Consider the following 26,480-nt stretch of genomic DNA (forward strand, 5'->3'; position numbering starts at 1 on the left):
TGCCTTATATACCTCTCTAGTGCTGGGATTCAAGGTGTACACCGTCACTGTCCAGTCTCTATGGCTAACTAGTGTGGCTGCTGGGATCATACCACTGCCTGGCCTCTATGACTGTGCCTAGTTTTCCATTCTGATCTCCAGGCAAGCTTTATTAAACCATAAACAATACATCACTACAATGACAGGTACTTCCTCTCACAGGGAAAGCACAGTAGTTTGCTGTTACCTGTACCTTTCCCTCCCACTTCAGAGATGGCCCTCATATAACTTTTACAATAGTATTTTGTTATGCTTGTTCTAATATATTACTAGCTACTGTGTTATTTCCCTTGTGTGCCCAGCTGATAACATTTATGTCTTTGTAGGGAAAACACAGTACTTAGGGATCGATAATATTTTTGGTTTCTGGTTTTGGAACACAGTCTCTGCAGATAAGGGAGAGCAACACTATATGTTTACAATTCCAAGTGGCTGTACAAAGTAATGTAAGCTTTCTTAGAAATAGGGCTTTTGCACATAAAATCCATTCAATTTAAGGTCATCAGGTTGTACCCTTAATCCAGTGTCATCAGCGAAGACAACCATGTGAAGACACAGAGACAAAAGAGAATGCTAAATAAAGATGGAGGCAAAGACTGGCGCCAAGGATCACCAACCATCACCAATAATGAGAACAGAGGTCCCTAAAAAGAACCAACTATGCCAATGCCTTGATTTTAGACTTGTAGCTTTGATAACCTTGACAGAAAACATTTCTGAGAAGTTATCTGCTATGGTATTTTGTTATGGCAGCCCTAAAGGACCAGTGCATGAACATCTGAGTGCAAATCATTTATTTTTGAAGGTGAAGTCCAGGAGCCACTGCTTATATTGTATAGAATTAAGCCGGGAAAGAGAAGGACCTGATAGTGTGATTGTGAGTAGGCTGTCTTTGTAGATAGAGCTCAATCATCTTGTGAACTTTTACATAATGAAGTGTTGTCTTACCTCCAAGGAGTATATTGGCATAAATATTAGTGTATTAATCTTCCTTGGCTGCTGTAACAAATTACCTCAAACTTGGTGACTTAAAGCAACAGAAATCCACCCTCTCATAGTTTCAGATGCCAGGAGTCTGCAACCAGCATCACTGAAGAGATACTTGGTTCTTGTTTCTGACACGCTTGGTGGCTGCTACAATTTCTATCTTCTTCTCTTGTTGTTAAGACTTATGACTTGCACAAAAGGATCAGTTTCATAAGTGAACACAGCACGCTTCAGTCGTATCCCTCTCATCTTTCCATCCCTTCCACTTGCTCCTCTCCCTTCCCAATTAATTCTACTTTAGTTCCTTAAAAATCTAGATTCCAGCCAGGCAGCAGTGGCACAAGCCTTTAATCCTAGCACTCTGAAAACAGAGACAGGCGGATCTCTGTGAGTCCGAGGTTAGCCTGGTCTTCAGAGTGAGTTCCAGCATGGCCAGGGCAGTGAAACAGAGAAATGCTGTCTTTAAAAAAATCTTAATTCAAAATATGTCAGAAAGGTGGTATTTTTTTTTCTCGAGACAGGGTTTCGCTGTGGCTTTGGAGCCTGTCGTGGAACTTGCTCTGTAGACCAGGCTAGCCTCAAACTCAGAGATTGGCCTGCCTCTGCCTCTGGAGTTCTGGTATTAAAGGCATACACTCCTACCCAGCAGGTGGTATTTTTTTAAGCATACCTTATTTTAGTATGATGATTTCCAGTTCCAACCATTTTACTGAAAAAGGCATAATTTAATTCCTTAAGAAAAATATGTTTGTTTTGTTTTCTGAAACAGGGTTCCTCTGTGTAGCACTGGCTGTCCTGGAACTCACTCTGTAGACCAGGCTGGCCTAGAACTCACAGAGATCTGCCTGCCTCTGTCTCCTGAGTGCTGGAATTAAAAAAGTTTGCCACCATGCCCATCTTTGTTGTTGTTTGTTTATTATGGTGTGTGTGTGTGTGTGTGTGTGTGTGTGTGTTTGTGAGAAAGAGAGAGAGAGAGAGAGAGAGAGAGAGAGAGAGAGAGAGAGAGAGATTGAGGGTTAAGCCTACAGCCTTACATGTATTAGGCAAGTGCAGTACCTCTAAGTTATTGTAGTGGTTTGAATGTAATTCTCCCCATAAGCCCATAGGGAGTGTCACTTTTAGATGTAGCTTTCTTAGAGTAGGCATGGCCTTGTTGGAGGAAATGTGTTACTGTGGGGTGAGCTTGGAGGTCTTACATGTTCAAGCCATGCCTAGTGTCTCAGACCACTTATTGTTGCCTGAGGGTAAAGATAATGGACTCTCAGGTCCTTCTCCAGCACTATGTTTACCTGCATGCCACCATGCTACACCACGATGGTGTTGTAGAATATTATTTTACGATGTGTTACGTTTGTTTATGCTGTGCAACATTTGTTTTAATGATGTAATGATGTGTTGGGTTTTTTATGTTGTATTTGTTTAACTCTGTGAAGCTGTGATTCTTTGCCCATCTAAAACACATCGTATCCTACTCTCTTTTTACATGGAAAGTTTTTGAGACATGGACCTGGAGGATGGCTTAGAGGTTAAGAGTGTTTCTTGCTCTTCAACAGAAATAGAATTCACTTAATTCTGGTGGTTCACATGTAACTCCAACTCCAGGGAATACGACATCCTCTTCTGGCCTCTTCTGGCCTCCATGGATACCCATAGACATGAGGCACACACATGCACACACGAACACACACACACAAATAAAAAAGTAAATCTTAAAAATTTCTTTTGGAGAAGAGTCTCACTATATTGTGCAGGCTGACCTTGAAGTTGTGACAATCCTGCCTTATATCCTTGAGTAGCTGAGAATATATTTATCTGTGTCCTTAGTCTCAGATATACTCCCCCAACTCTGTGTTGCCCTGGCTGTCTGGAACTCACTTGGTCCACTAGGTTGGTCACTCCATCCACCAGGTTGGCCCTGAACTCACAGAAAATCTCCTGTCTGCATTGCACTGTTCATATCAATGAACACCTTCGTCATTGAAGAGGCTTGAGAGAGAAGGAATAAAAGAACACGGAGAAGAAGCAGCTGGAAGAGCCAGGGGAGCCTATATTCTACTGCAGAGAAGGAAGGGTTACCTTCCTATGACCAGCTCCAGGGGACTATCACAGGAAGATCCAGACAGTGAACACACCTTGCCAAAGGACTCACAGGAATTTATGACTACAACTCCTGCAACTCTATTAACCTTGTCCATTGATCCCTATCAACACATATCCAGAAAAGCTCAGAGGGAGCCAAAAAGACATCAAGCACAAACTGGGCTTAACAGTGGGTTAACTGAATGGGTGACAAGCTGGAGGGGACAGGATCAAGAAGCCGACTAGAGGCTGGGGGTGGGGGCACTCACCTTTAATCCCAGCACTCAGGAGACAGAGGCTGGCCAGTCTCTGAGTTTGATGCCAGCCTGGGTCAGGAAGGCCAGGGCTACATAGAGAAACCCTGTCTGGAAAACAAAGAAACAAACAAATAAAGCCAATTAGATTAAGTTCACCTTAGCTTACTTATATTAAGTTGGCAGGAATTATTTTTTAAAAAATTTGCTTTCAAACAAAAAGTTGCTTGATTTCAAGACAGGAGAGAGTTAACATGGCAACAAGTGTTTAAAAATGACTCAAAGATTTTACTTGATTATAAACAAGTATAAAATGGGCAAAGAATAAGATACCGTTCCTTTAAAAGCTAGCATGAGGGGGCGGGTGCTGGAGAAATAGCTCAAGGGTCTAGAATACTTGTTGCTTTTGCAGAGGGCAGGGTTCAATTCTTAGAGCCCACTTGGTGGCTCACAACCACCTATAACTCCAGTTCTAAGGGATTTGACAGCCTCTTCTGTACCAGCCACGAATTCGGTGTATATATAAAGGTAGGTAAAACACTCATACGTATAAAGTAAGATAATCTAAAATAAAATTTAAAAAGCTAGCACAGAGTTGGCTATGATATTAGAGAAGAGGAAGTGCAGACACAGGATGATGATTTTTCCTGGAAGGAGGAAGACAAAATAGTAATTAAGAGGCAAAAACATCATCAGAAAAAAAATAAAAAGTGAAGAGCTCTATGTAAAAAAGCTAACAGGGAAAGGCAGAGGGGAAGAAGGAGTAAGGAATGTGGAGTTAGTTTTGAGTAGGAATGGGGATGCCTCATCTTTGGAACAATGAAAAGGCAAGCCACAGAAATGGGAGTAACTGTTAATGCTCAGGAAGGAATCCAGGCTCTTGGTAAGAACACAGGCTTATGTTTTCAATTTGTGTGATGAAGTAATCCAACAGTGGGACAGGCTCTGCTGTTTCCAAGACAGGGTGTGCAAGGAGAGCGAGGACAAGGAGAAAGTTAGAAGGGAGGGGAAGGCAGCGCCAGATGGAAGGCATTTGTCTGTGAGGTGGGAAGCGGAAAGAACGAGTTTCTTCTCGGGCTTTATGACCTCAGTGTCCTCTGGGCCTCTTCTGGCTTATCTCACCAGCTCAGGGCTGGGAGGCCAACTGTGTCAGGGCTGTGGTCAAGAATGATATGCTTAAGCCTGGGCATGGTGGCTCTACTCTGTAATCAGTATTTGGGAGACTGAAACAGGAACATATTGAGTTGGGAGTTAGTCAAATAACATCACCTTTAATAGCCTTAGGTGAAGCTTTATGTGTTTTTAAAAATTCTTGTTTTTATTTGGATGTGAGTGGGTGCCTGAGAGGGTCAGAAGAACCTCTGGAGCTGGAGGTGAAGACGGATGTGGGCGCTGGGAACAGACTTCCAGTCTCCTGGAAGAGCAGCAAGCATTCTTATCCACTGGATCATTTTTCTAGCCCATTGTTTAGTTTTTTTGTTTGTTTGTTTGTTTTTTGGAGAAAGGGTTTTTCTGCGTAATCCTGTCTTGGAACTCGCTCTGTAGACGAGGCTGGCCTTGAACTCACAGCAATCTGCCTGCCTCTGCCTCTGCCTCCAGAGTACTGGGATAAAAGGCATGCACCACCACTACCCCGGTTTTCTTTCTTTCTTTCTTTCTTTCTTTCTTTCTTTCTTTCTTTCTTTCTTCTTCTTCTTTTTTTGAATGCAGGATAACGTCTTGGAAGACAAATACCTGAAAAACATACTTTTGTAATGGCTATAACTTTCTGTAAGAATTAACTATTTGGTCGTGATTACTAAATAGACAAAGGTATTTTTATCAAAAGGTTATCAGAATCCTAATTCTGAAAGTCTCTCCAATATAATACTTTCTCATATAATGCTGAAAACCAAATCAAAAACGATTCCACAGGAAACCATAGACTTTTTCTGTTGCAGGGTCTACACTGTGTAGACCCCCTCGATCTCAGAGACCCGCCCTGTCTCTGCCTGCAGAGTGCTGGCACTACAGGCGTGCGCCACTACATCTAAACTAACAAGTGTGGACTTTTGGTTGGTAGAGGGTGGTGAGAAATCATTGGTCATTTGGAACAGAACCCCAGCGCCTGTGCAGGGGCGAGCATTATCTAATAAAGGTGCTCTCCGCCCAGGAAGGCGAATACCCACCCGCAACACAATGAGCCACGAGGTGCAGGAGAAGGTCAAGCCTTCGCCCTCTGTCCTCCCCAGGACTTCAAGGGAACCCGGGCCGGAACCCATCCTAGTCCATCAGTGGGGCCACAAGCCGCCCACGGCCACCAGCGCGCCGACTCAGCGAATCTCAGCGGTGACCGTCAGCCTGCGAGCGCCTGAGCTCGAAACCAGAGCCGCCAGGGGGCGCGCGTGCGACACTGCCTGAGGACGGAAGTCCCGCCTCCCGGTTCCGGCGGCAGAAAGGTGTAGGACTTCCTGTTCGGGAAAGGTTGCGCTTTGGGCACGTGTGTTACTTCCTGCGGCTCCCGCGGCTCCCCTGTCCCGCGGATCTTGTCTGTGGTTGTCATTGCAGGCGTCAGGATGAAGGCGGTGAGTGCCCTCGGGACCTTGGCCCCGCGACCTAGGGTTTCCTGCGTTGACAGGGTCTCTGCCTCGCTTGTCTCTCCGGTTTTCACTCTGGTCTTAGGGGGCGGTGGCCTGTGTTGGGGCTCCCGGCGGCTCAGTGCAGCATCTACTTCGGGTCCGTACGGGGGGTTTTGCTTCCTCTCCCGCTGCGTCCAAGCGCGGCCTCAGGGAGCAGCAGATGTGAGGCCAGCAATGAGCCAGCCCTGCATCCGAAGGATGTCAGGCTGAAGAGTTTTCCCAGACTCTCTCTGGGATCCTTTTCTACACACGAGAAGTAAGTCCAAAAGTCTGTGAGCCTACTTTAGGAGGCACCGGACCCGCAGAGGACCCGGTTCCCCATTAAAGGAGATAGGAAGGCTGGTGATTTTCCTAGATAGAGAGGGAGATTTAGAAGTAGTCTTGGAATTTGGATTATAAAGCGGTTACCAGCAAGAGACTTGGAATCCAAGGGGCATAACCAGTCGTCGTCCCCCCCCCCCCCTTAGGTCAGGGATCTTCATTAAGTTGCATGACTTCTGTAGACTTCACTTCTTCATCTGTTATGTGAGGATCATTTTATATACATACATACATATATATACACATACACGTACTTGGGAAGTTTGAGTGCTTTGTAAATAATAAAACACCAAGTAAATGTCAGTTGCTATTGTTAAAGGTAGTATTTTTTTTCTTTTTTGCTCTGATTGTGTTACTGTACAAGTGTTAAACTACCCTTGAATAACCATTTACCTCAAGGTAAGAGATTCATAATGTTTTTCTTTTCAGATCTTACACAATGGAGAGACTAGATTCAGGTCGTGGGAAAACCCTGTGCTGAGTGACTGATGCCCCAGTGTCATTCTGTAGGATTAGTTACTGCCATATGTTGGTTTCTGTTCTTATGCAGGATGCATGGTTGTGAGACATTGGTGGAATTGGTTTAATTTAATTTAATTTGTTAAACTATTTTCCTTAACCTGATTTTAAAGAATAATTTAAACTTCTCAGTTATAGTGTTCCCTCTGTTGTTCTTTTTCTAGAGAAGAAATAAAAAGCAGGTCCCAAGCTTTCGAAAGTTGATAAAAACCAGTAAAGTAAAACTTGAAAACAAACTAAAAAATAAGCAATTTAAACAACAAAGTACTGTCAAGAAGTACCGAAAAGAGCAGAGGAAACTAAGGCAAGCTGTAAAAGATGCTGTGGCTAAAAAACCCTTCCCATTGGAGGACCCAAAGAGCAAACGACGAGGTAATGAAGAGCATTCGCTTACCCTAGTTCTCTTTAGTTATTCCGAAGTATTCTCCATGGAGGTGATGTGTTTTCTAGTAACCACTTGTCCTGTGTTCAGATCTTTGTAAGTCTGGGTAAGGATAGAATTCTTTGATGCTTTACCACATCAGTATGAGAAAACTACTGTTAGTGTGTGTGCACTGTGAGAAAGCTAGCTTCTGCTTTTAGTTGGTCTAGACAGCAGATCTGGAAATGTCATACTTGGGAGACATTCTAGAGTAGCTATGTAATTCAATTGTGGGCCACATGTCAGGGCTGTCACCTGCCCAATCACTGAGAGTTAGCCAAGGCAAGAATGCTTTGAATTGGTACTTTCTGCACCATGTTGCCAATAGGTTCTTTCTGTTCTTATTTTTATTTTTACTTTTTTAGACAGGGTTTCTCTGTGTAGCCCTGGCTGACCTGGAACTTGCTCTGTAGAGCAAACTGGCCTCGAACTCACAGAGTTCTGCATGCCTCTGCCTCCTGAGTGCTGGGATTATAGGTGTGTGCCACCACTGCCCAGCTGGTACTTTGTTTTCTAAACTGGTGGTTTTCTTGTAGACTTGGGGTGAAATTCAGCTGTAATTGTCTGGGTTATTTTGTAGCACTATCCAAGAACCTTAGATACTCAAAACAAGAAAAGAATATGACCATTTTGAATCAGATCAGTTCTGAAACTGATTTAAATAACTATTGTTTTTTTCTATAGCCATCTTATTCTCTTAATCTTGACATAGTTTGACTCAGTAGTAACATTATTGTAATGGATAAGTGGTCATTTGACTGGAAGTCAGGAAAGGTGGGCTTTTCTCTTGATTTTGTTGCTAGCCATTTATATGGTCTTGGTTGGTCACTTGATCTCCAATCTAGGAAACATGAGTTGGTTGATTAGATACTTTGAGAGATCTCTTTTAAGTTTTACAACTTGAAAAGTGTCATATGCTGCCAGGCAGTGGTGGTGCATGCCTTTAATTCCAGCACTCAGGAGACAGAGACTGGCAGATCTGAGTTTGAGGCCAGCCTGGGCTACAGAGTGAGTTTCAGGACAGCCAGGTCTACACAGAGAAGTCCTATCTCAAAAAACTGAAAGAAAAAAAAGAAAGGAAGGAAGAAAGAAAGAAGAGGAGGAGAAGGCAAAGTATAATGTGCTAATTGTTCCTTAATAAAAGTAAAGAGAAAAAATTTCATTCTTACAGCTTAGCATCTAAGTGAAGTTGTGAGAGATGGATGAATATAAGGAAAAGATGTAGGAGGGTAGGTCCTTGAATGAAGTGAGACAGATGAGAGAGATGTATAATGATAGAAAAAAGATATTCAACGGAAGAGAAAAAGTTGACCAACAATATACACCAATTTCACTCACACAATGTGTGCAATACACACAATGCTGTGTCTTTTAAAGGAGATAGGAGGTTCATTCTGTGCCATGTTTGTATAGCAGTATTTATCAGTCATACTGCTGTTAGGAAGGTTAAGTTTCGTTAAGGAAAACACTAAGATTGTCTTGTTCACAGTTGAATCTTCTGTACTTATAAGAGGTTTTCTGGCCTTAGTTGCTATTGTTTTAAAATATATTTATTACATATATATTACATGAATTATATATATACATATATGTGTGTATATATGTATATATACACACACACATGAGTAAAAAGATGAATAAAGAGGAACACAGAAAGTGAGCAGAGAAGGAAGTTAGAATGATGTGAGTAAGGTTGGGGTTTTGTACGTTAGGATGAATAACTTTAATGTAGAAAGGAAAGTGCTGAGTGTGTTAGCAGGAGAATGGGTGAAGTGTGTCATGCATTCGAAGCAAGGGAATAAAAGCGGAACACACTAGTGTGCAAAACAGCAAGTGGTTGAAGAAATGTATGAAGAAATGTAGGTCTGTATATGTAATTAGCAAAACAGAACATTGGAAGTAACCAAATGATACTAGAAGGACAGATGGTTGTGGTCCAGGCTTGGGACCTGGCCTTTGGAGAGGACAGCTGAGATGGAACAGAATTCACTGGAGATGAGTAGGTGCTAATGGACTCAGCCATTGGTTCTCAGGTGCCCTGAGACACAGTTCAGAATACAGAGAAACATTGATTTTCAGATTTCAGGAATCAGATATATTAAGATGCTAGTTAGCCCTTTGCTGGATTCAGAGTATCTCCACATAGAAAAGAATTGTCACCCAGCGTGTCCGTAATGCTGTCATTGGGAGTACTAGAGGGAGGGGAGGTAAGATAAAAAAAAAAATGCAGAATTTTAATGCTTTTTTTTCTGTTTTGGCGGAACAGTTAAAGGGATGGAGAGGGAAGAGGAGGAGGAGGAGGAAAATGAAGCCCTTCCTTTAGATATGATGGATGAGGACGACATACAGCTGATGAAAGATTTGGGACAAAAAGCATCTTTTCTCACAAGAGATCTTTCTTCTAGGTAATATTTCATCTGGGTTATAACTGTTCACATCTGTATGTGTTACCGGTGTGGTTCTGAGCATCAGACCCAGGGCCCTATATGTACTAGACTAGTGTTCTTACTATGTAGCCCAAGATGGACTATAACTGATGGGCCTCCTGCCTCAACCTTCAGAATTCTGGGATTATAGGCATGTATCACCTTGCCTGGTTTACAGTACATTTTCTGAATGATAGACCTTTAGGTACTGGTGCTGGTTAGTTTTGTTTTTGTTAGTTTGAGATAAGCTAGAGTAATCTGAGAAGAGGGGCCCTCACTTGAAAATAATGTTCCATCAGACTGGCTTATAGCAACGATTCTCTATCTTCCTAATGCTGCGACCCTTTAATATAGTTAGTTCCTCATGTTGTGGTGACTGCTTGGGACCTCCAGATCATTCCTGCTAGATCTGGAGAGCCCCATGCCTGTCTCTCCAAACCCCACCATCTCAGTCTCTGAACAAAGGGAAGGCACCAAGAAGCCCAGCTCCACATTCTTGCGCTACTGCAGCTTCCTCTCCTGAAGTTGCCAGCCAAGTCCCTGCCTAATGTGCTCAGCTTCTGACCATACTTGGGCACAAACCCAGTTTGAGGCAGACACATCATCACCCCTCGCCCACAACCTGTATAATCTCCCTGCTTTAGTTAGGGCAGGCTGCTGCTTCTGCCTTGATCTCTGGGACTTACTTACTTAGTCAATGGAGAAATATTATCAGGGACAGTCTTAGTGACCCCCAACCATAAATTTATTTTTGATGCTACTTTATAACTATAATTTTGCTACTGTTATGAATCGTAGTGTAAATATTTTTGGAGATAGAGTTTTGCCAAAGAGTATGGGACCCACAGGTTGAGGACCCCTGGCTTACAGGCAAGCCTGTGGGGCATTTTCTTGATTTATGTTTTGATATGGAAGGGCCCAGCCCATTATGCACAGGGCCATCCATCTGTTGGCTTGTGGTCCTGGGTATTGTCAGAAAAATTGAACAAGCCAGTAAGCAGTGTTCCTCCATACCTTTCACACCTGCCCTACACGAGGGACAACAATTGTAGACTGGAATAGACCCTTTCCTCCCCTGGTTGTTTTTGGTCATTATATTTGTCACAGCAATAAAGACCTAACTAGAAGAGTAACCTTTAAAACTGAAACTGAATTTTTTTCTGCAGTGAGCCAGTTCATATCAAAAAACGGAAGCATGAGAGTGTGATAGATAAATATGAAAAAATGCCAAGAACTCTGCAAACTGCACCAGAGAAGGAGTTGATTCATTTGCTGCCCATCAAGGATAAAAGCGGTATAATCCCACAGACTAGGGAGAAGCCAGGTGAGTCTAATGGCTGACTTACCTGGGTACTTAGTTTATTCAGAGTTTAGTGTTTGCCTTTCAGTCATATCTACAGAATAAGAGTAGCTGCCATTAGCATATGGCAGACTTAGTGATTCTGGCCCGGGGCACAGACAGTTCTTTTGGGTATCTGTTGCACTGAGACTGCAAGGTTTGGGTGAGTATCTCATCAAAGAGAGAGGGGCATGCGCAGAAATAGAGACAGAAAAAGAGTGAAAATGTGTTTGTGAAATAAAACAGAAAAAGGCAGAAATCAAAGACACCATTATGATAATTTAGAGCAAAGCATATACTCAGGAAACTCTGTCTAGGCAAAAACTAGATTCTGTCAGCTTCCGGGAACTTAATTGGTGGTCCCTCACTTACAGATTGCGTGTGCTGAGATCTGTGGTAATCACCACTCTGTTGCTTTCTTTGTTTTGTTTACCACAATGTTATCACAGCTTTAATATGTAAATCTGTCCAATAGTCTCGAACATCCAGCAAGAAGAAGAGGATGAAGAAGAGCTGGAAGCTGAGGAAGGTAAGAAGTTGACAGACAGTTAATTGGGAAGTGGTCTTTTGCACAATGAGTTATTTTAGGCAGTGTACCTAGAGTGGGCATCATGGAGCGCTGCTCCTTTCCAGGCCATCTTCTACATTTGAAAGTCTCACCTTATGAAATTTGATACATTGTTTATTGAGGAAAAATGTGAAAATTACATTTCCCAATGGTGAGGCAAACATGAAGAATTTTAATTGTTAGTGTTTTGAATCCTCCTAATTATAAGAAATGGACGTACTTAGAAAAACGATTAACTTTTTTAGAACAGCAAAATTGATTTTGTGATGTACAATCTTTTGTTTTTTTTAAATGACAATTGTGCTTAGTGTATCTCTTTTTCAGATACTGACATGTGGGTTTTTAACATTTAAAATGAATTTTTGCTGCTTATTTAAGTTTTTAAAAATCTATTTTTCTTGTGTATGTGTGTATGTAAAGATCAGAAAGCAGGCAGTAGGTTCCTTCTACCCATTTAATGTCCCCCACCCTTCTTTTTTATTTTTATTTTTATTTTATTTTTAGACTAGGTCTCAAACACTCACATTGCCCAAGAACTTACTGTGTAATCCAGGTGGCCTTAAATTTATGGCAGTCCTGCCTCAGCCTGCCAAATGCCAGGATTATAGGTCTGAGTTATCATGCCCAGAAGAATGGCTTTAACTAATAAAAATTAACCTGGAAAAAATTTTTATTTGAAACTAGTAATTAAATTTTGCTTTAGCTTAGCAGACCTCATTAAGAATGTATGTGAGGTTATAAATCAACTGTTGTACTTAGCTGGTTTCAGTCATTTATCAGATGCTGATCACAGGTTATGCTTGTGTGTGTATTATGTAGTTGCCTATGAATTTCTCTCTGGGTTTCTTTGTGTAACAAAGCTCTGGCTGTCCTGGAACTCTTTGTAGACCAGGCTGGCCTCAAACTCAGAGATCTGCCAGCCTCTGTCTCCTTCCTGGCATGTGCCGCCACCACCACCCAGCTCCTATGAATCTCTTAAGGTCTATAGAGTGAGTTCCAGGACAGCCAGGGACACACAGAGAAACCCTGTCTCAAAAAACAACAACAACAAAAAGAATTTGAGCTCAGGCTTTGGGTCTGTTTTTGTTAGGTTTTGAATTTGAAGTTAGCCAAGCTACTTTTTTTTGCATTCGTCTTTGCATGTACAAAATGATGTATATGTGTGTGATAGTGGAATGGTGGTACCTGTTTTACATAATTGTGAAGAGGAAGATGCACAGCAATAAACACACATTTTTACTATCATCGTTAATACTATTTTAAATGAAAAGTATGAATTTATTAGATCTCTGTAAATATAGGAATATTTAAGAAAAACCTAATTTCTTTCAGAGGTCATTGAAAACCCCATTCAAGAGCTCACCATAGAAGAACATTTAATTGTGAGAAAGAAGAAACTACAGGAAAAGAAAATACAGATTGCAGCCTTGGCATCTGCCATAGTATCAGATCCAGAAAGCAATGTGAGTGGTATGAGTTATGTATAACCCTCATATTTTTGTTTGTTTGTTTGTTTGGTTGGTTGGTTGGTTTTTTTGAGACAAGGTTTCTCTGTGTAACAGCCCTGGCTTGAACTTAAAACTCAAGAGGTTCACCTGCCTCTGCCTTCAGAGTGCTAGGATTAAAGACGTGTACCAGCCATAAGTGCCAGTTTTTAAAAGGATTTTATGCTGGGTGGAGATGGTGCATGTCTAGTCTGCAGAGTGAGTTCCAGGACAGATAGGACTACATAGAAACCCTGTCTTGGAAGAAACAAACAAGCAAACAAACAAAAGATAGGTAAATAAAAGGGTTTATTTTATTATCATTTGTTTGACTAGTGTACCAGTGTATATGCAACACAGTGCATGTGGTAGTGAGCAGCCTTCATGAGTCTGTTCATTCCGTGGGTTCTGGAGGTTGAATTCGGTAACAGGCCTGAATGGCAAATGCCTTTACTCACTGAGTCTTCTCGCTGGCCTGATAATATTTTATGATGTGATTTGATAATGTCTTCTTATGTAAGAGCAGGGCATGGTGGCACATGCCATTTCCCAGCATTTGGGAGGCGGAGGTGGGCAGATCTCTGTGATTTCTAGCCCTCTGAGGGCTATGTAGTGAGAACCTGTTAAAAAATATCTCAAAAATCTTAAGTGAGGATGGGAGATGCCTCAGTGGTGGAGCAGCAGAGTACCTGCCCAGCATGCACAGGGCCATGATTAAGCTCCCAGCATCTCCAAATAACTCAGGTGATTACCCCACCCCCATTTTGATAGCCACTTAATTGGGTCCAGGTCTCCTCCAGAGGCTTATGCCTATGCCACACAATTTCAGAATAGCAAAAAGATAAAGACACATATTTGTCCTTGCTGTGGGAAACATCACTAGCAAGCTGGAGTACTGCTCTTCACCCACTGATCTGATCCAGTAGCAATGGTAATAATTCAAAGCAAGCATTTTATTTAATTGAAGCCAACTCCTTGCTTATTTTTTTTTTTAAATAAGATTGCTTCACATCTTTGCTGACTACTCTCTGCATCTTCCAATTTTAGTAAATGTGCTGCTGAATTTAGCATCAACTTTATACTTTTGTATTTTTTTCATGTTAATTATCTTCAAATCTTACTGAAATTAATATTAATTGGCTCTATAATATGTTTATATACCCCCTCCCCCCACTATCAGAAATTGAACCCAGGACCTCCTGCATGCCGGTCAAGTTCTCTACCACTGAGCTACAACCCCTCAGTGGTTAACATATTCTTGGTTGATTTAGTATTAGTATTTTTGGTTGGTTGGTTGGTTGGTTGGCTTTTTTTGAGACAGGGTTTCTCTGGGTAGCCCTAGCTATCTTGGAACTTACTCTGTAGAGAGACCTGCCTCTGCCTCCAAAGTACTGGATTAAAGGCATGTGCCACCACTCAATAATTATTTATTATTGTGTGCACATGGGTGTACTTACCATGGTGAACATGTGCAGTTCAAACATAGCTCTTAGGTTCTCCTCTTCTACCAAGGGTTCCTGGGATAGAAATCACAATCATCAGGCATCCTCTGGAAGTGCTTTTACCTGCTGAGCCATCGTGCCAGCCTAACTTTCTTTATTTGTTTGTTTAATTTGGAGTTAGTCTTACTCTGTAGGTCTGACTATTTTGAAACTCACTATGAAGACTAGGTTGGTTTTGAACCCACAGAAATCTACCTGCTTCTGCCTCCCAAGTGAGTGCTGATGTTAAAGATGTGCACCATCACACCTGTCCCAAGTGAGTGCTGATGTTAAAGATGTGCACCATCACACCTGGCTGCTAACCTATTTTTAATAGTTTGGTTTCCCTATGACTTATAGTGATGTGTTCATTGTAGTTTAATGCAGCTTGTCTCTGTGAGTTGTTAGGTGGATTCCACTTATAATGTCAGATGCAGGGCTATTGTCTTTTGCTCTAAAATGTTTTGCCACCATTTTTGTAGACTTATGAATATTTCTTTAACAGATTAAAAAACTGAAAGAGTTGCGTTCCATGCTGATGGAACAGGACCCTGATGTTGCTGTCACTGTCCGGAAGTTGGTGATAATTTCATTGATGGAGCTGTTTAAGGACATCACTCCCTCATATAAAATACGGCCCCTAACTGAAGCAGAAAAATCTACCAAGGTGATGCTAGATAAAATTACTGTAAAAAATAAGCCAAAACTTTTAGAGGATTGGAGATGGGAGAATAGAGGGTTATTGTTGTTATTTAATCTTTGTTCTTGATTCAACCCAAAGTGCAAGGCACTTGTTTTCTTGCCAGCTTTTGAAATCACTGCTCTGACTTTTAAACATAAAATAATGTTGATCTTTTCAGATTCGTAAAGAAACCCAGAAGTTAAGAGAATTTGAAGAAGGCCTGGTTAGCCAATACAAATTTTATTTGGAAAATCTGGAGCAAATAGTTAAAGGTATTCATTAAACTATTTATTTATTGATTTATTTATTTTAAAAAAATTTGATCTTCCAGCAGCTTTTCTCTGTGTAACCCTGCCTGTCCTGGAACTCACTCTGTAGACCAGGCTGGCCTCTGCCTCCCGAGAGCTGGGGCTAAAGGCTGTGCCACCACTGCCCAGCTTTCCCCTCCCCCCCCTAATATAGCTCTGGCTGACTTGGAACTCGGTATGTAGACCAGGTTAGCCTCAAGTTTACAGAGATCTGCCTACTTCTGACCTTTGGGGCAGGAGTTAAAGATTTGCACCATCATGCGTAACAGGCAAACATGTCTTAGAAGAACATGCATACCTAACCTTAAGTGATCACAAAGGTAACTTTTATATTCTGTTTTATGTGAGAGGCAGTCAGACTTCTTGGGGGCTGGCATTATAGTTCAGTTGGAATAGTTCTTCCATAGTATTCATGAAGGTTCCTCTCTCTGGCACTGTATAAGCCATGTGTATGTGGTAGTACACACTCATGTCAACATAGGCATGGAGTAGGCAGAAATCTCAAAAGTTAGGGTCATTCGTAGCTACATAGTTAAAGTACATTGTATGCCAGAATGGAGACCCTGTCTCAAAACAAAAAAGACTTCCAGAGTTCAGCCTTTTCTCCACCATTTACATAATAGGTAAGTTATCTTCCTGTGCTTCATTTTTTTAATCAACAAATAGTAATGATATCACCTTGTAAGATTATGAGAAACAGTTGGATTTATGGAATAAAGTATTTAGATTTTTTTTAGTTAGTATTTAATTTATCCACTATTAATATTAGCCTTATTATTTCTGTAGTTCTTTGTCTTTCCTTTTATGGTGCTGGGGATGGAAGGCAGGAACACATGCACACGAGGCAAGCAACTATAACTAAGCTATATTCTCAGCATGCTGTAGTCTTCATAAGTAGTCATATGTTAGCTGAATTTATGAACAGTTGGGATTTCTTATTATCATTTTAAAACTGTAGACAAAAGGCTTTGTCTTGAAATAGTTGTCCATGTTTTAAAAGCAAACTTAAACTTAGCTAGGATGATAAGCTCTTTGCACACCCTTCTCCAGAAAAGAGGGGCAGAGTGAAAATTGCGTGGTAAACTGAGAAGCAACCTAGATCTCTCGACCTTCTCACTGGACTTGTTTCCTGAGTGCTAGGACAAGGATCCCCTTGTTATCAGCTGAGACAGGCCTGCCGAGTCTCCTGTTGGCCCGAGTGAGGCACAGAAGTGGTGGAGTGGAGATGGGAGGCTTGGATAGTGTTTTTATGCTGTGGCATCCACCTGGAACACGCTAGGATTTGGTCCTGGAGGCTCCTACCTGGCCATTGGCAAGCCCGACAGGACCAGTAGATCTTGTCTCAAAAACTAATGTGGAGAGCCTGGACAGATGGCTCAGGAGGCCTAAGTTTGGTTTCTAGGACCCAGGTTAGGCTGCTCACAACTGCCTGTAACTCCAGCTTCAGGACCTCTCATGGCCTCTTCTGGACCATGTGGACACCTGTACTCACCTGTGCACACACCCACACACAGAGCTCACATACACATCATAAAATAAGGTGACAGGTGACAGCTATCGCATACAGTTTTGGCCTCTTGCTTTGGCATGCATATGAGTGTGAGCACATAGTCATACACCGTACACACACATAATATAATGTATCTACACTAAAAAATGAATTTAACTTTAATACTGTTATGTGTGTTTCCAAATTACCATTTCTTCAGATGGTGGTGGTGCACACCTTTAATCCCAGCACTCAGGAGGCAGAGGCAGGTGGATCCAGCCTCGTCTGCAGGGTGAGTTCTAGATAGCCAGGACTATTACACAGAGACTGTCTCAAAAAAAAAAAAAAAAAAAAAAAAGGAAGGAAGTCCAAATTGCCGTTTCTCATTTTTTCTTACATGTATTTGTTTGTGGATGTATATTTGGTATTGTGGGATGTGAGTTTCAAGAGGGCAACGATAGGGAGGCAGTTCTCTCCCTCCCTCCTGTGGATTCCAGGGGTTGAACTTAGGTCCATTACTCAGAGTCAGCTTGTTGGTTTTGCATTACCATCTTGGCATGTAACTAATTGGAAAGATTAGTAAGATGATTTACGGTCTTCTCTATTTTTTTGTTTTTTGTTTTCTTTTGGTTCCAAGATCAAAATCTTGTATTTTACAGTTTCCTGTTTATGTAGTTTGTACCTTCTGTCTGAAATCATAATGATGCAGACATTCTCCACAGATCTAACCATGAACATATTTTATAGTTGAGTGAAAGTGTGGGAATGCATGTTCACTGTGAAACAAAAGCTAATCAGTTTCAGTCTCTGACCAGTGATTAAAGTACCTGCCTTTTGTTTCAATTAGACTGGAAGCAAAGGAAGCTGAAGAAAAGCAATGTGGTGTCCTTAAAGGCCTACAAAGGGTTGGCCGAAGTGGCTGTGAAGAGCCTGTGTGAGCTGTTGGTGGCCCTGCCCCATTTTAACTTTCACAACAACATCATTGTACTGATTGTCCCCTTGATGAACGATGGCTCAAAATTGGTGGGTTGCTCTAAAACTGGTTTACTATCCTTGTCCTTATAGGAAGATTGCACACTATGTACTTCATCTTATCCCCAAATTCTTGATAAGCCATTAGTATTATGGTATCAGTTTATTATGCACTGTCTCAGTCCCCCAACAGCAGGGTTGTTTGATCCACAGTGTCAATACTGCTTTATTACTTTCTTTTTCAGGTATCTGAAATGTGTTGTGAAGCAGTAAAGAAACTCTTTAAACAAGATAAATTAGGTCAAGCTTCTCTTGGTGTAATTAAAGTGATTTCTGGTTTTGTAAAGGGCAGAAATTATGAAGTTAGGCCAGAGGTAAGCCTTTCTTTTCTTTGAAGTTTGTTTTAAATTACGAAGTTAAGTTTTTATTGTTTCATGACATTTATTTACAGACTTATATAAGGTGAAAAGTTAAAAATAGGCATTCATTAGATGTAAGTGTCGCTGGCAGTTTGTTGTGTATATCTTCCTAGATGTATTTGTAAAGAGAGATATGTGTCCTTGTTTCAAAACTTTAAGAAAAAGGCTTCTTGAAGGAACACTTTCTGCAGCAGAATGATATGTTGTGTGGTCAGCTTCAGCATCCCACACACCAGCACACAGCACCCTACTGGGTAAATGTCGAGTCGTCTCGAGGGTTTTCCTGATACAGTGCTGGGGAGGCCACTATCCATATTGTGTTTTTATATTGCCAGTGTTCCATGAATTAGATTTCTTGAATGGAGTTAGTGAATCTAGTAGTAATTGCAATTAAAAATGAGAGATTGCCAAATGATTTTCTATAATTTGTCACTCAGGGTGTCATTAGTCATTTGAGTCATTTCCCAGCTACTCAATACAGAATGTTACTGTTTAATCTTTTGTTAGTTTGTGAGGTGTAAAGCTGCCAACATTGCACATGTTTTTATTTGTACATCTTTTGTGTGTGTGGGTGGGGGGTAATTGGATTCGAACGTGGGTCTGTGCATGTGTGTGTTCAGGCACACATGTAGGTCCTGTAGGTGTGTAGCTGTTGATAGTGCAGGTGAACTTTGAGTATTGTCTTTGATTCCTGTCTACCTTTATTTTTTTGAGACAGGGCCTTAAACTGGATCTGAAGCTCATTAATTGGAGAGGTCACTGAGCTTTGGGATACACCTGTCTCTGTGTAGTTCCCCCAGCACTGGGTTATGGGCACACTGTCACACCCAACTTTTTATATGAGCACTGGGGATCTGAACTCAGGTCCTCATGCTTCCATGGCAGGCCCTTTACTGAGAGAGCCATTTTTCTCATCTTATATACATGTTTATTAGTAAAGTTTTGCTTCTCTGTATACTTTTTCAAAGATGTTGCTGTACTAGAAGATTTAAATTTATATAGTGAGAACTAATGAAAAATAATAGACAAAAACAGAAAAGAAACTCAATAGAAATAGTTGTGTATTCAGTGTGTAAACATACCCACATTTCAGTAGCATTACTGATCAGAAGAGGAAACGTGTCTGCACATAAATTTGAAGTAGCATTTTCTAACAGAACATAATCAGGAATTAAAAAAAATCTCAAAATGGCTAGGTGCTTATCCAATAATCACAACTTTTTAAGTCTTTATATAGCATAGGTAACATTTACTGAGATTTAAATGTAATGTTTTTGCTAAAAGTTTTTCTTTTTCCCTTGCTCTCACTAGCCCCATCCTAGTTTTCCGAGTCTACTCTCTCATATAGACACAGGTATTTAAAAATGGGAAACTAAGTTGGGTGGTGGTGGCACATGGCTTGGGTTCTGCCCAGCACTCAGGAGGCAGAGGCAGGCAGATCTCTGTGAGGTCAAGGCCACCCTGGTCTACAGAGCGAGTTCTAGGACAGCCAGGCCTGTTACTGAGAGAAACCCTGTCTTGAAAAACAAGCAAAACAAAACAGAAATCCACATATGAGAGAATTTGTGGTTTTCTCTCTGGGCTTGAGTTACTTCACTTAATTTGCTATTTTCCAGTTCCATACATTCTTTTTTTCTTTTTGCAAATTGCCTCATTTTATTTTTCTTTAGAGCTGAATAAAATTCTACTGTGCACGTGTACCACATTTCATTACCCATTCATCCACTGACACACACCTACTCAGAGTTTCCTAGCTGTTATGAGTAGAACATCAGTAAATTACACATGTGCCTGTAGTCTTAGGTACGTTCAGGTATGTGTCAGGAGGAAGTTCTGTGGTTAGTTAGCTTATCGAGGGGCGTTTGCGCTGATTCTCAAGGTGGCTGCTCCTCCCCACCCTCTGCACCGTTATTGTATTTGTTGTGATGATAGCTGTTCCTCAGGGATGAGTGTGGAACCTGCTGTACCTCCACTCACTGCTCACTTAAACTTTTTGCTCTTGGTGTTACTTGCCAGTTTTTCTCATTAAATATCCTTTTTTAGTGGCTGCGTGTAATTGTATTTTAAGATTTACATTTTCACTTTTATTTATGTGTATGTCTGTGTATGTGTCGTGTGTGTGCAGATGCCCTTGGAGGCCAGAACAGGACAGATCTCCTGGACATGAAGTTAAATTTGGAAGAGCAGAAAGTGCTCTTAACTCCAGAACCATTTCTCTAGCCCACAGTTTGGGGAAAATTTTAAAGTACCATTTCAGTAAATGCATATTCAGTACCAGACATTGTTCTTGATAGTGGCGGTAAAATGCTACTATTTACTGCATAGTAAGAATGTAATCTTTATTGTCTATATTTAAGAAACACTTCTTGGCTCAGCTGCCTTTTAGCTCACTATTGAGCTTCACCTGGTGGTGTGTGTTTTTTGTCATGTATAAAGCCACTTCAGTCTCAAGTTTGTAGTTTCTCTTTCCTGAGGTCTCACGGTCGGTTTTTTGTTTGTTTTGTTTTTTGAGACAGGGTTGTACTGCATAGTCCAGGCTGGACTTGAACTCAATTTGTAGACCAGGTTGACTGCAAACTTAGACCAGCAGCTTGTCTGAGTGCTGCTTGAATGCTAGGACTGCAGGTTTACACTGTCACACATGATTGACTTCTGGTTTTTATGTTGAATATGTAAGGTATTTGATGTGTTTGCATGTGTGTTACATGACTACAGATACGTTTAACTTTTATGACTGCATTAAATACATATATTTGAGATGGATGGCATGTATCTTGCCATTAATTTAAAATGACGTCTGTTTAGTTTTTATTTCTTTGAGATTGGGTCTCTAACTATTTGTGGCTGGCCTCAAACTTCTTATCCTTCTGCCTTGGACTCTTGAGTTTCTGGGATTACTGACTTTCATGTTCTTACTTGCTGTTTTGTTTTCTTCATTTGGCCTTTAGATGTTTACATTAAATTTATTTTTGGTCATATGTTTTTGGTGGTTATGCTGATCTCCACCCCCCGCCATGCCCCATCTGAGAGAGATAGGGTTTCTCTGGGTAGCCCTGTTTATCCTGGAACTTGCTCTGTAGACCAAGCTGGACTCAAGAGATTTACCTGCCTCTGCCACCCAAACGTTGTGATTAAAGAACCGGTGCTTTGTTATGTCATTGCCATTGTTTGCTTTTAAATACCTTTCATTTTCTATTTTCCTTTAAAAGTGGTGATACTTAGTTGAACCACCAAAATGCTAAATAGCAGGCTTCTTAAGAGAAAAGATAATAAGATAATATGGCTTCAGTAAAAGTTACATTCCCTAGTCTCCTACAAACTGTATCCTTTAATTATTTGGAGTTGTTTGTCATTGGCTAATAATATTTTATGAGCACATCATACATAGAAGGCCTACAAAATATTTGGAATTTATCTTTCTAATACCTAGAATAACTTTAGATCCATTTCACACTTTATGCTTTTTGTCCTGTTATCAGACATATGTGCAAGTTGAAAGAATACAAATCCTGTGGTTGTTAAGAGTTTGTCCCTGGCTCCCTCTCCTCTCACTGTTTCCCCCCCCCCGCCCCCCCCAGTATGCTCAGGAGATCTTGTCCCTTTCCCCTTCTGTGAGGGACCTTATATGAATCTCTTAGATTCCTCCTTGTATCCCAGTTTCTCTGGTGGTGTGTATTATAGGCTGGTGATCCTTTGCTCTATGTCTAAAATCCATATATGAGTGAGTACATACCGTGTTCCTCTTTTTGTGACTGGGTTACCTCACTCAGGATGGTTTCTTCAAGTTCTATCCACTTGCCTGCAAATTTCAAGATTCCATTTTTTTTTTTTTTAAACATAAGTTGTCATTGGTGTTTCTAATTTTAGCCATTCTGGCAAGAGTAAGATGGTATCTCAGACTTGTTTTAATTTGATTTCCTCTATTGAGAATTCTTTCTTTAGTTCGGTACCCCATTTTTAAAAATAGGTTTATTTGGTGTTTTGGTGACTCGTCCCTACTCCAAATGACTTGACAGATTTTGTTGACCCCTCCTGGAAGGCACCACCATCCCTGTAGAGTGAGGGGGGGTGGGATGGGAGGGTGGGGGTGAGGCATGGGAGAGAGGGAAGGGGTAGGGAGGGAGAGGGAACTAGGATCGATATGTAAAATAAGAAAAAAAAAAAAATAAAAGAGTTTGTCCCTGGGAGGGCCTAGGCCCTACCCCAAATGATTTGACAGATTTTGATGATCCCTCCTGGAAGGCCTCACCCTCCCTGGGGAGTGGATGGAGAATGGGACAGGAGGGTGTGTGTGGGGTGTGGGGTGGGGGGGAGGTGTCTGATGGGAGGGAGAGAACTGGAACTGGGATCAATATGTAAAATAAGAAAAAATATAAAAAAGAAAAAAAAAGAGTTCATCCCATGAAAGGTGCTGTGACTGATTATTCACTGAGGTGGTTTCTTCAAGAGAAAAATGAAGGGTCTCAAATCTCTTTCTCTTGGAGCTATTTTTTGTATTGTGGGGATCAGATAAATGCTGACACTATGAATTGCAAATTTTGGTAGAGTACAGCTAGTCAGAATGTGTTGATTTGTCTTTTTCCATACGTTTCCAAACCTCTTTCTGGCCTGTTTACCCTGTGCTATCTTGTCTGCCAGTGCACTGGTCTTCCCTTATATTCATGAGTGAACTGCTTTGAATTTTTAGCCAAACACTATTGATCTTTCATAGACAGATGTCTGAGTATGATTATCAGAAGAGGGTAGAACTCTGTGTCGATGTAATGAAACATTTGACGTAAGTCCTTTTCTACAGTCTTTGAGGCTAATGTAAGTACTAAGCTGTGTGTTTGTTTGTTTTCCAATATTAGATGTTAAAAACATTTTTATGCCTGCGAATCAAGGAAGTAGAAGTGAAAAAAGACACAGAAGACATTAATAAGCCAAAAAAGTTCATGACTTTCAAGGAAAAGAGAAAAACTCTATCAAGAATGCAAAGAAAGGTTTGGTGTATTTTCTTTATTTCCTTTAAGTAGTCTGCTTTGATTAATCTTTGATTACAAGTGGAATCAAAGGGTAATTAGATAAATCTTGTATAAATCATAGTTAGGAAAGGACCTTTGATTACTTTTGTTGTTTGACAGTTATATATATATATATACATATGTGTGTGTGTGTGTGTGTGTGTGTGTGTGTGTGTGTGTGTGTGTATTTAATGTATTCTGATTACCCTCTCCTACTGTTTTGTTTTGTTAATCTCTCCCATCTCTGTCAATTCCTCCTCCCCTACAGATATACACACTAGTCTCTTTCTTAGGCTCATTTTGTGACCCATTTAGCTTAATCAGGGCCATTGTGACCATTTGGGGTATTCATTGGGGCTTGTTTGGGTCATCTGTGGGTGTAACAACTGAAGGCAGTTTCCCTTCTCTCTAAATCTATTAGTAGCAAATAGTTGAGCAGTTAGTGTGTGCCTGCCTGAGCTCCTTTCCCTCCAAGCCTGACTGTTGATAGGTCCATCCTTGACTTAGTGCACCAGCCTAGCTGCCATGAATTCATGATAGTAGTGGTTGTGCTTTGTTCAGAAGACGACGTTTCATAGGCCTTCTTCCTATTTTCCAACTCTTACAGCCCTTCCTCCCTCTTAACTGCAATGCTCCCTGAGCATTGGAGAGGAGGATAAAGTTGTCTAGAGCTGTGCACTTATCTATCACTTATTCTCATCATCATGTGCTGAGTGAGTCCATAGATTCACTGTTTACCTGAGAGGCTTCTCTGATTAAGGCCGAGAGTAGAATTTTCCGTGAATATAAGCATAAATATTTAGAAAGCAGCTTGAGGCTATGTTAGTTTAGCTAAATAACAGTATTCATTTCTCCCCTAGGTTTTGTGACTATGTGTATGGTACCAGGCTTATATTCTGTCCTGTGGAGCAAATCTTAAGTCTAGTCAGAGAGCATTTAGCTACTCCCATAACAGTAGGCTGCTATTCACAAGTGGCTACATCTTGATTGACAACTAGATAAAACCACTGCTGCTTTTTCTCCCCCAGCAGCTGTTTAGTACCTTCAAGGACTGGAAGTTAGCTAGCAGGGAGGACTGTTCCAGCTAAATTACAACTTGATTTCTTTATATCATGAATGCTAGGTGTGTGGTGTCTTCAGCAACAGGGCATTACCATTTAACTCTAGTGGGCACCCAGTAGGAATGGCAAGAACTTGTATTTCTTAGGGATTTCTGGGAGCTCTTTGACTCCTGATAATTCATGAGGAACCATTTGCTCCCAGCACTGGCATTTTTGTTTAAAATCTGACAGCTTCTGGGAGCACCTTTTCCTAGCCATGCATGGTGGTTCCTTCAAACTCCCACCCCACAAAAAACAAAACAAGGTAAAAAAAAAAAAAAACCCAAAACAAACAAACCAAATAAATTTGGTTACAAGATAGGTATCTTAGGGTTTTTATTGCTGTGAAGAGATACCATGACCATGACAAATCTTATAAGCAAAACATTTAATTGTAGTGGCTTGCTTACAGATTCAGATGTTCAGTCCATTATTTTCATGGCAGAACATGGCATTGTGCTGGCAGATGTAATACTGGAGTAGTAGCTGAAAGTCCTACATTTTGCAGGCAATGGGAAGTCAACTGAGACATTGGGCAGGATCCTGAGCATAGGAACCTCAAAGCCCGCCCCCACAGTGACACACTTCCTCCAACAAGGCTATACCCACTCTAACAAAGCCACACCTCCTAACAGTGCTGCTCCCTGTGAGATTAGGGCCAATTATATTCAGACTACTACATTCTACTAACAAGCCAGTAGGTAGCACTCCTCCGTGGCCTCTGTACCAGCTCCTGCCTCAGGCTTCCAGTCCTGCTTGAGTTCCTATATGACTTGCTCCAATGATAGACTATGATTTGAAAGTATAAACCAAATAAACCCTTTCCTCCCCAAGTTGCTTTTTGGTCATGATGTTTTGGCAAGCAATAGAAACCTTAAAACAATAGGTTTTTATAAAACTTTTTCTATGTCTCTGATTAGTTCCCCCTCCCCATCATGTTTCCCTTGCTTAAGTCTTTCTAGCCCCAGTATTCTCCCTCTCTGCTTGACTGTCCTGGAACTTGCTCTGTAGACCAGGCTAGCTTCGAACTCAGAGTTCTGCATGCCTCTGTCTCCTGAGTATTGTGATTAAAGGTGTACACCATCACTGTCTGGCTGTTAATCATTTCTTGATGAAATCTCAAAGTGCTTTTAATTTGTGTTTCTATTATAGTTGATGATGTTGAAAGTATCTTTTTATTTGCCATTCGTGTTTTTCTTTTGAGAATTCTCTCTCAGGTCCCCTTTTAAGTATAATTTTTAGTTTATGTAAATGGGTATTTAGCCTACATGCATTTGTGTGCACCATATGGATTCCTAGTACTCAAGGAGGCCAGAAATCTCTGGAACTAGAGTTATAAACTGTTGTGGAGTACTGGGAACTAGGTCCTCTGCAAAAGCAGTAGTTGCTCTTAACTACTTAGCTATCTTAGTTACTGTTCTTTTGCTGTGATGAGACACCATAACCAAGGCAACTTATAAAAATGTAATTTGGAGCTTGCTTGTGTTTCAGAGGGTGAGTACGTGAGCATCAATGCAGGGAGCACAGTGGCAGGCAGGCATGGTGCTTGGTCAGTATTTAAGTGATAACAGTCAGTTTTCGAGATCATTTAACATCTGATTGCAAGATGTAGGCAGGGAGAGAAACTGGGTCTTGTGTGGCTTTTGAAAAGCAATTTAGGATCATGAAATACAGATTCCATTTTTCTTGTCAGAAACGATACAGTCATTTGTGTTTTTATTGATTTAGTCGTTTAATTGGCCAGAGTTCCAGTCTCTTAAATCTGGGTTGAAATCCGGTCACTTTTCATTTACTGAGACCTTTGAAGGATAATTTAGAAGAAGGGCAAATAGCATCTACTTTTAATGGTCAATACAGTTTAAATGTCAGAGGTGATATGGGTAGCACATGTAAGAGTTCATATGCTGGGCATTCTTTATAAACATTAGTTGTTACCACCGTTAGAGTAGGAGTCCTCTCTGTCCTTCTTTC

General features: G+C 41.0%; 1 protein-coding gene across 1 annotated transcript in view; it reads left to right on the forward strand.

The window, feature by feature from the left end:
• Positions 1 to 5,845: 5,845 nt before the first annotated feature.
• The window catches only part of Noc3l (NOC3 like DNA replication regulator), a 30,372-nt gene continuing 9,737 nt past the window's right edge, over positions 5,846 to 26,480 (forward strand). The window contains exons 1-11 of the mRNA XM_051199743.1: positions 5,846 to 5,923; positions 6,982 to 7,189; positions 9,505 to 9,643; positions 10,831 to 10,988; positions 11,479 to 11,532; positions 12,904 to 13,034; positions 15,042 to 15,203; positions 15,397 to 15,490; positions 17,863 to 18,038; positions 18,233 to 18,361; positions 23,257 to 23,388. Of these exons, the coding sequence (XP_051055700.1) occupies positions 5,915 to 5,923; positions 6,982 to 7,189; positions 9,505 to 9,643; positions 10,831 to 10,988; positions 11,479 to 11,532; positions 12,904 to 13,034; positions 15,042 to 15,203; positions 15,397 to 15,490; positions 17,863 to 18,038; positions 18,233 to 18,361; positions 23,257 to 23,388 (1,392 nt within the window). The 5' untranslated portion in view covers positions 5,846 to 5,914. The remainder of the gene's footprint in view (positions 5,924 to 6,981; positions 7,190 to 9,504; positions 9,644 to 10,830; positions 10,989 to 11,478; positions 11,533 to 12,903; positions 13,035 to 15,041; positions 15,204 to 15,396; positions 15,491 to 17,862; positions 18,039 to 18,232; positions 18,362 to 23,256; positions 23,389 to 26,480) is intronic.

The sequence above is a fragment of the Phodopus roborovskii genome, unplaced genomic scaffold (genome assembly GCF_943737965.1).
Source record: "Phodopus roborovskii unplaced genomic scaffold, PHOROB, whole genome shotgun sequence".
In the NCBI taxonomy this organism is placed as follows: Eukaryota; Metazoa; Chordata; class Mammalia; order Rodentia; family Cricetidae; genus Phodopus; species Phodopus roborovskii.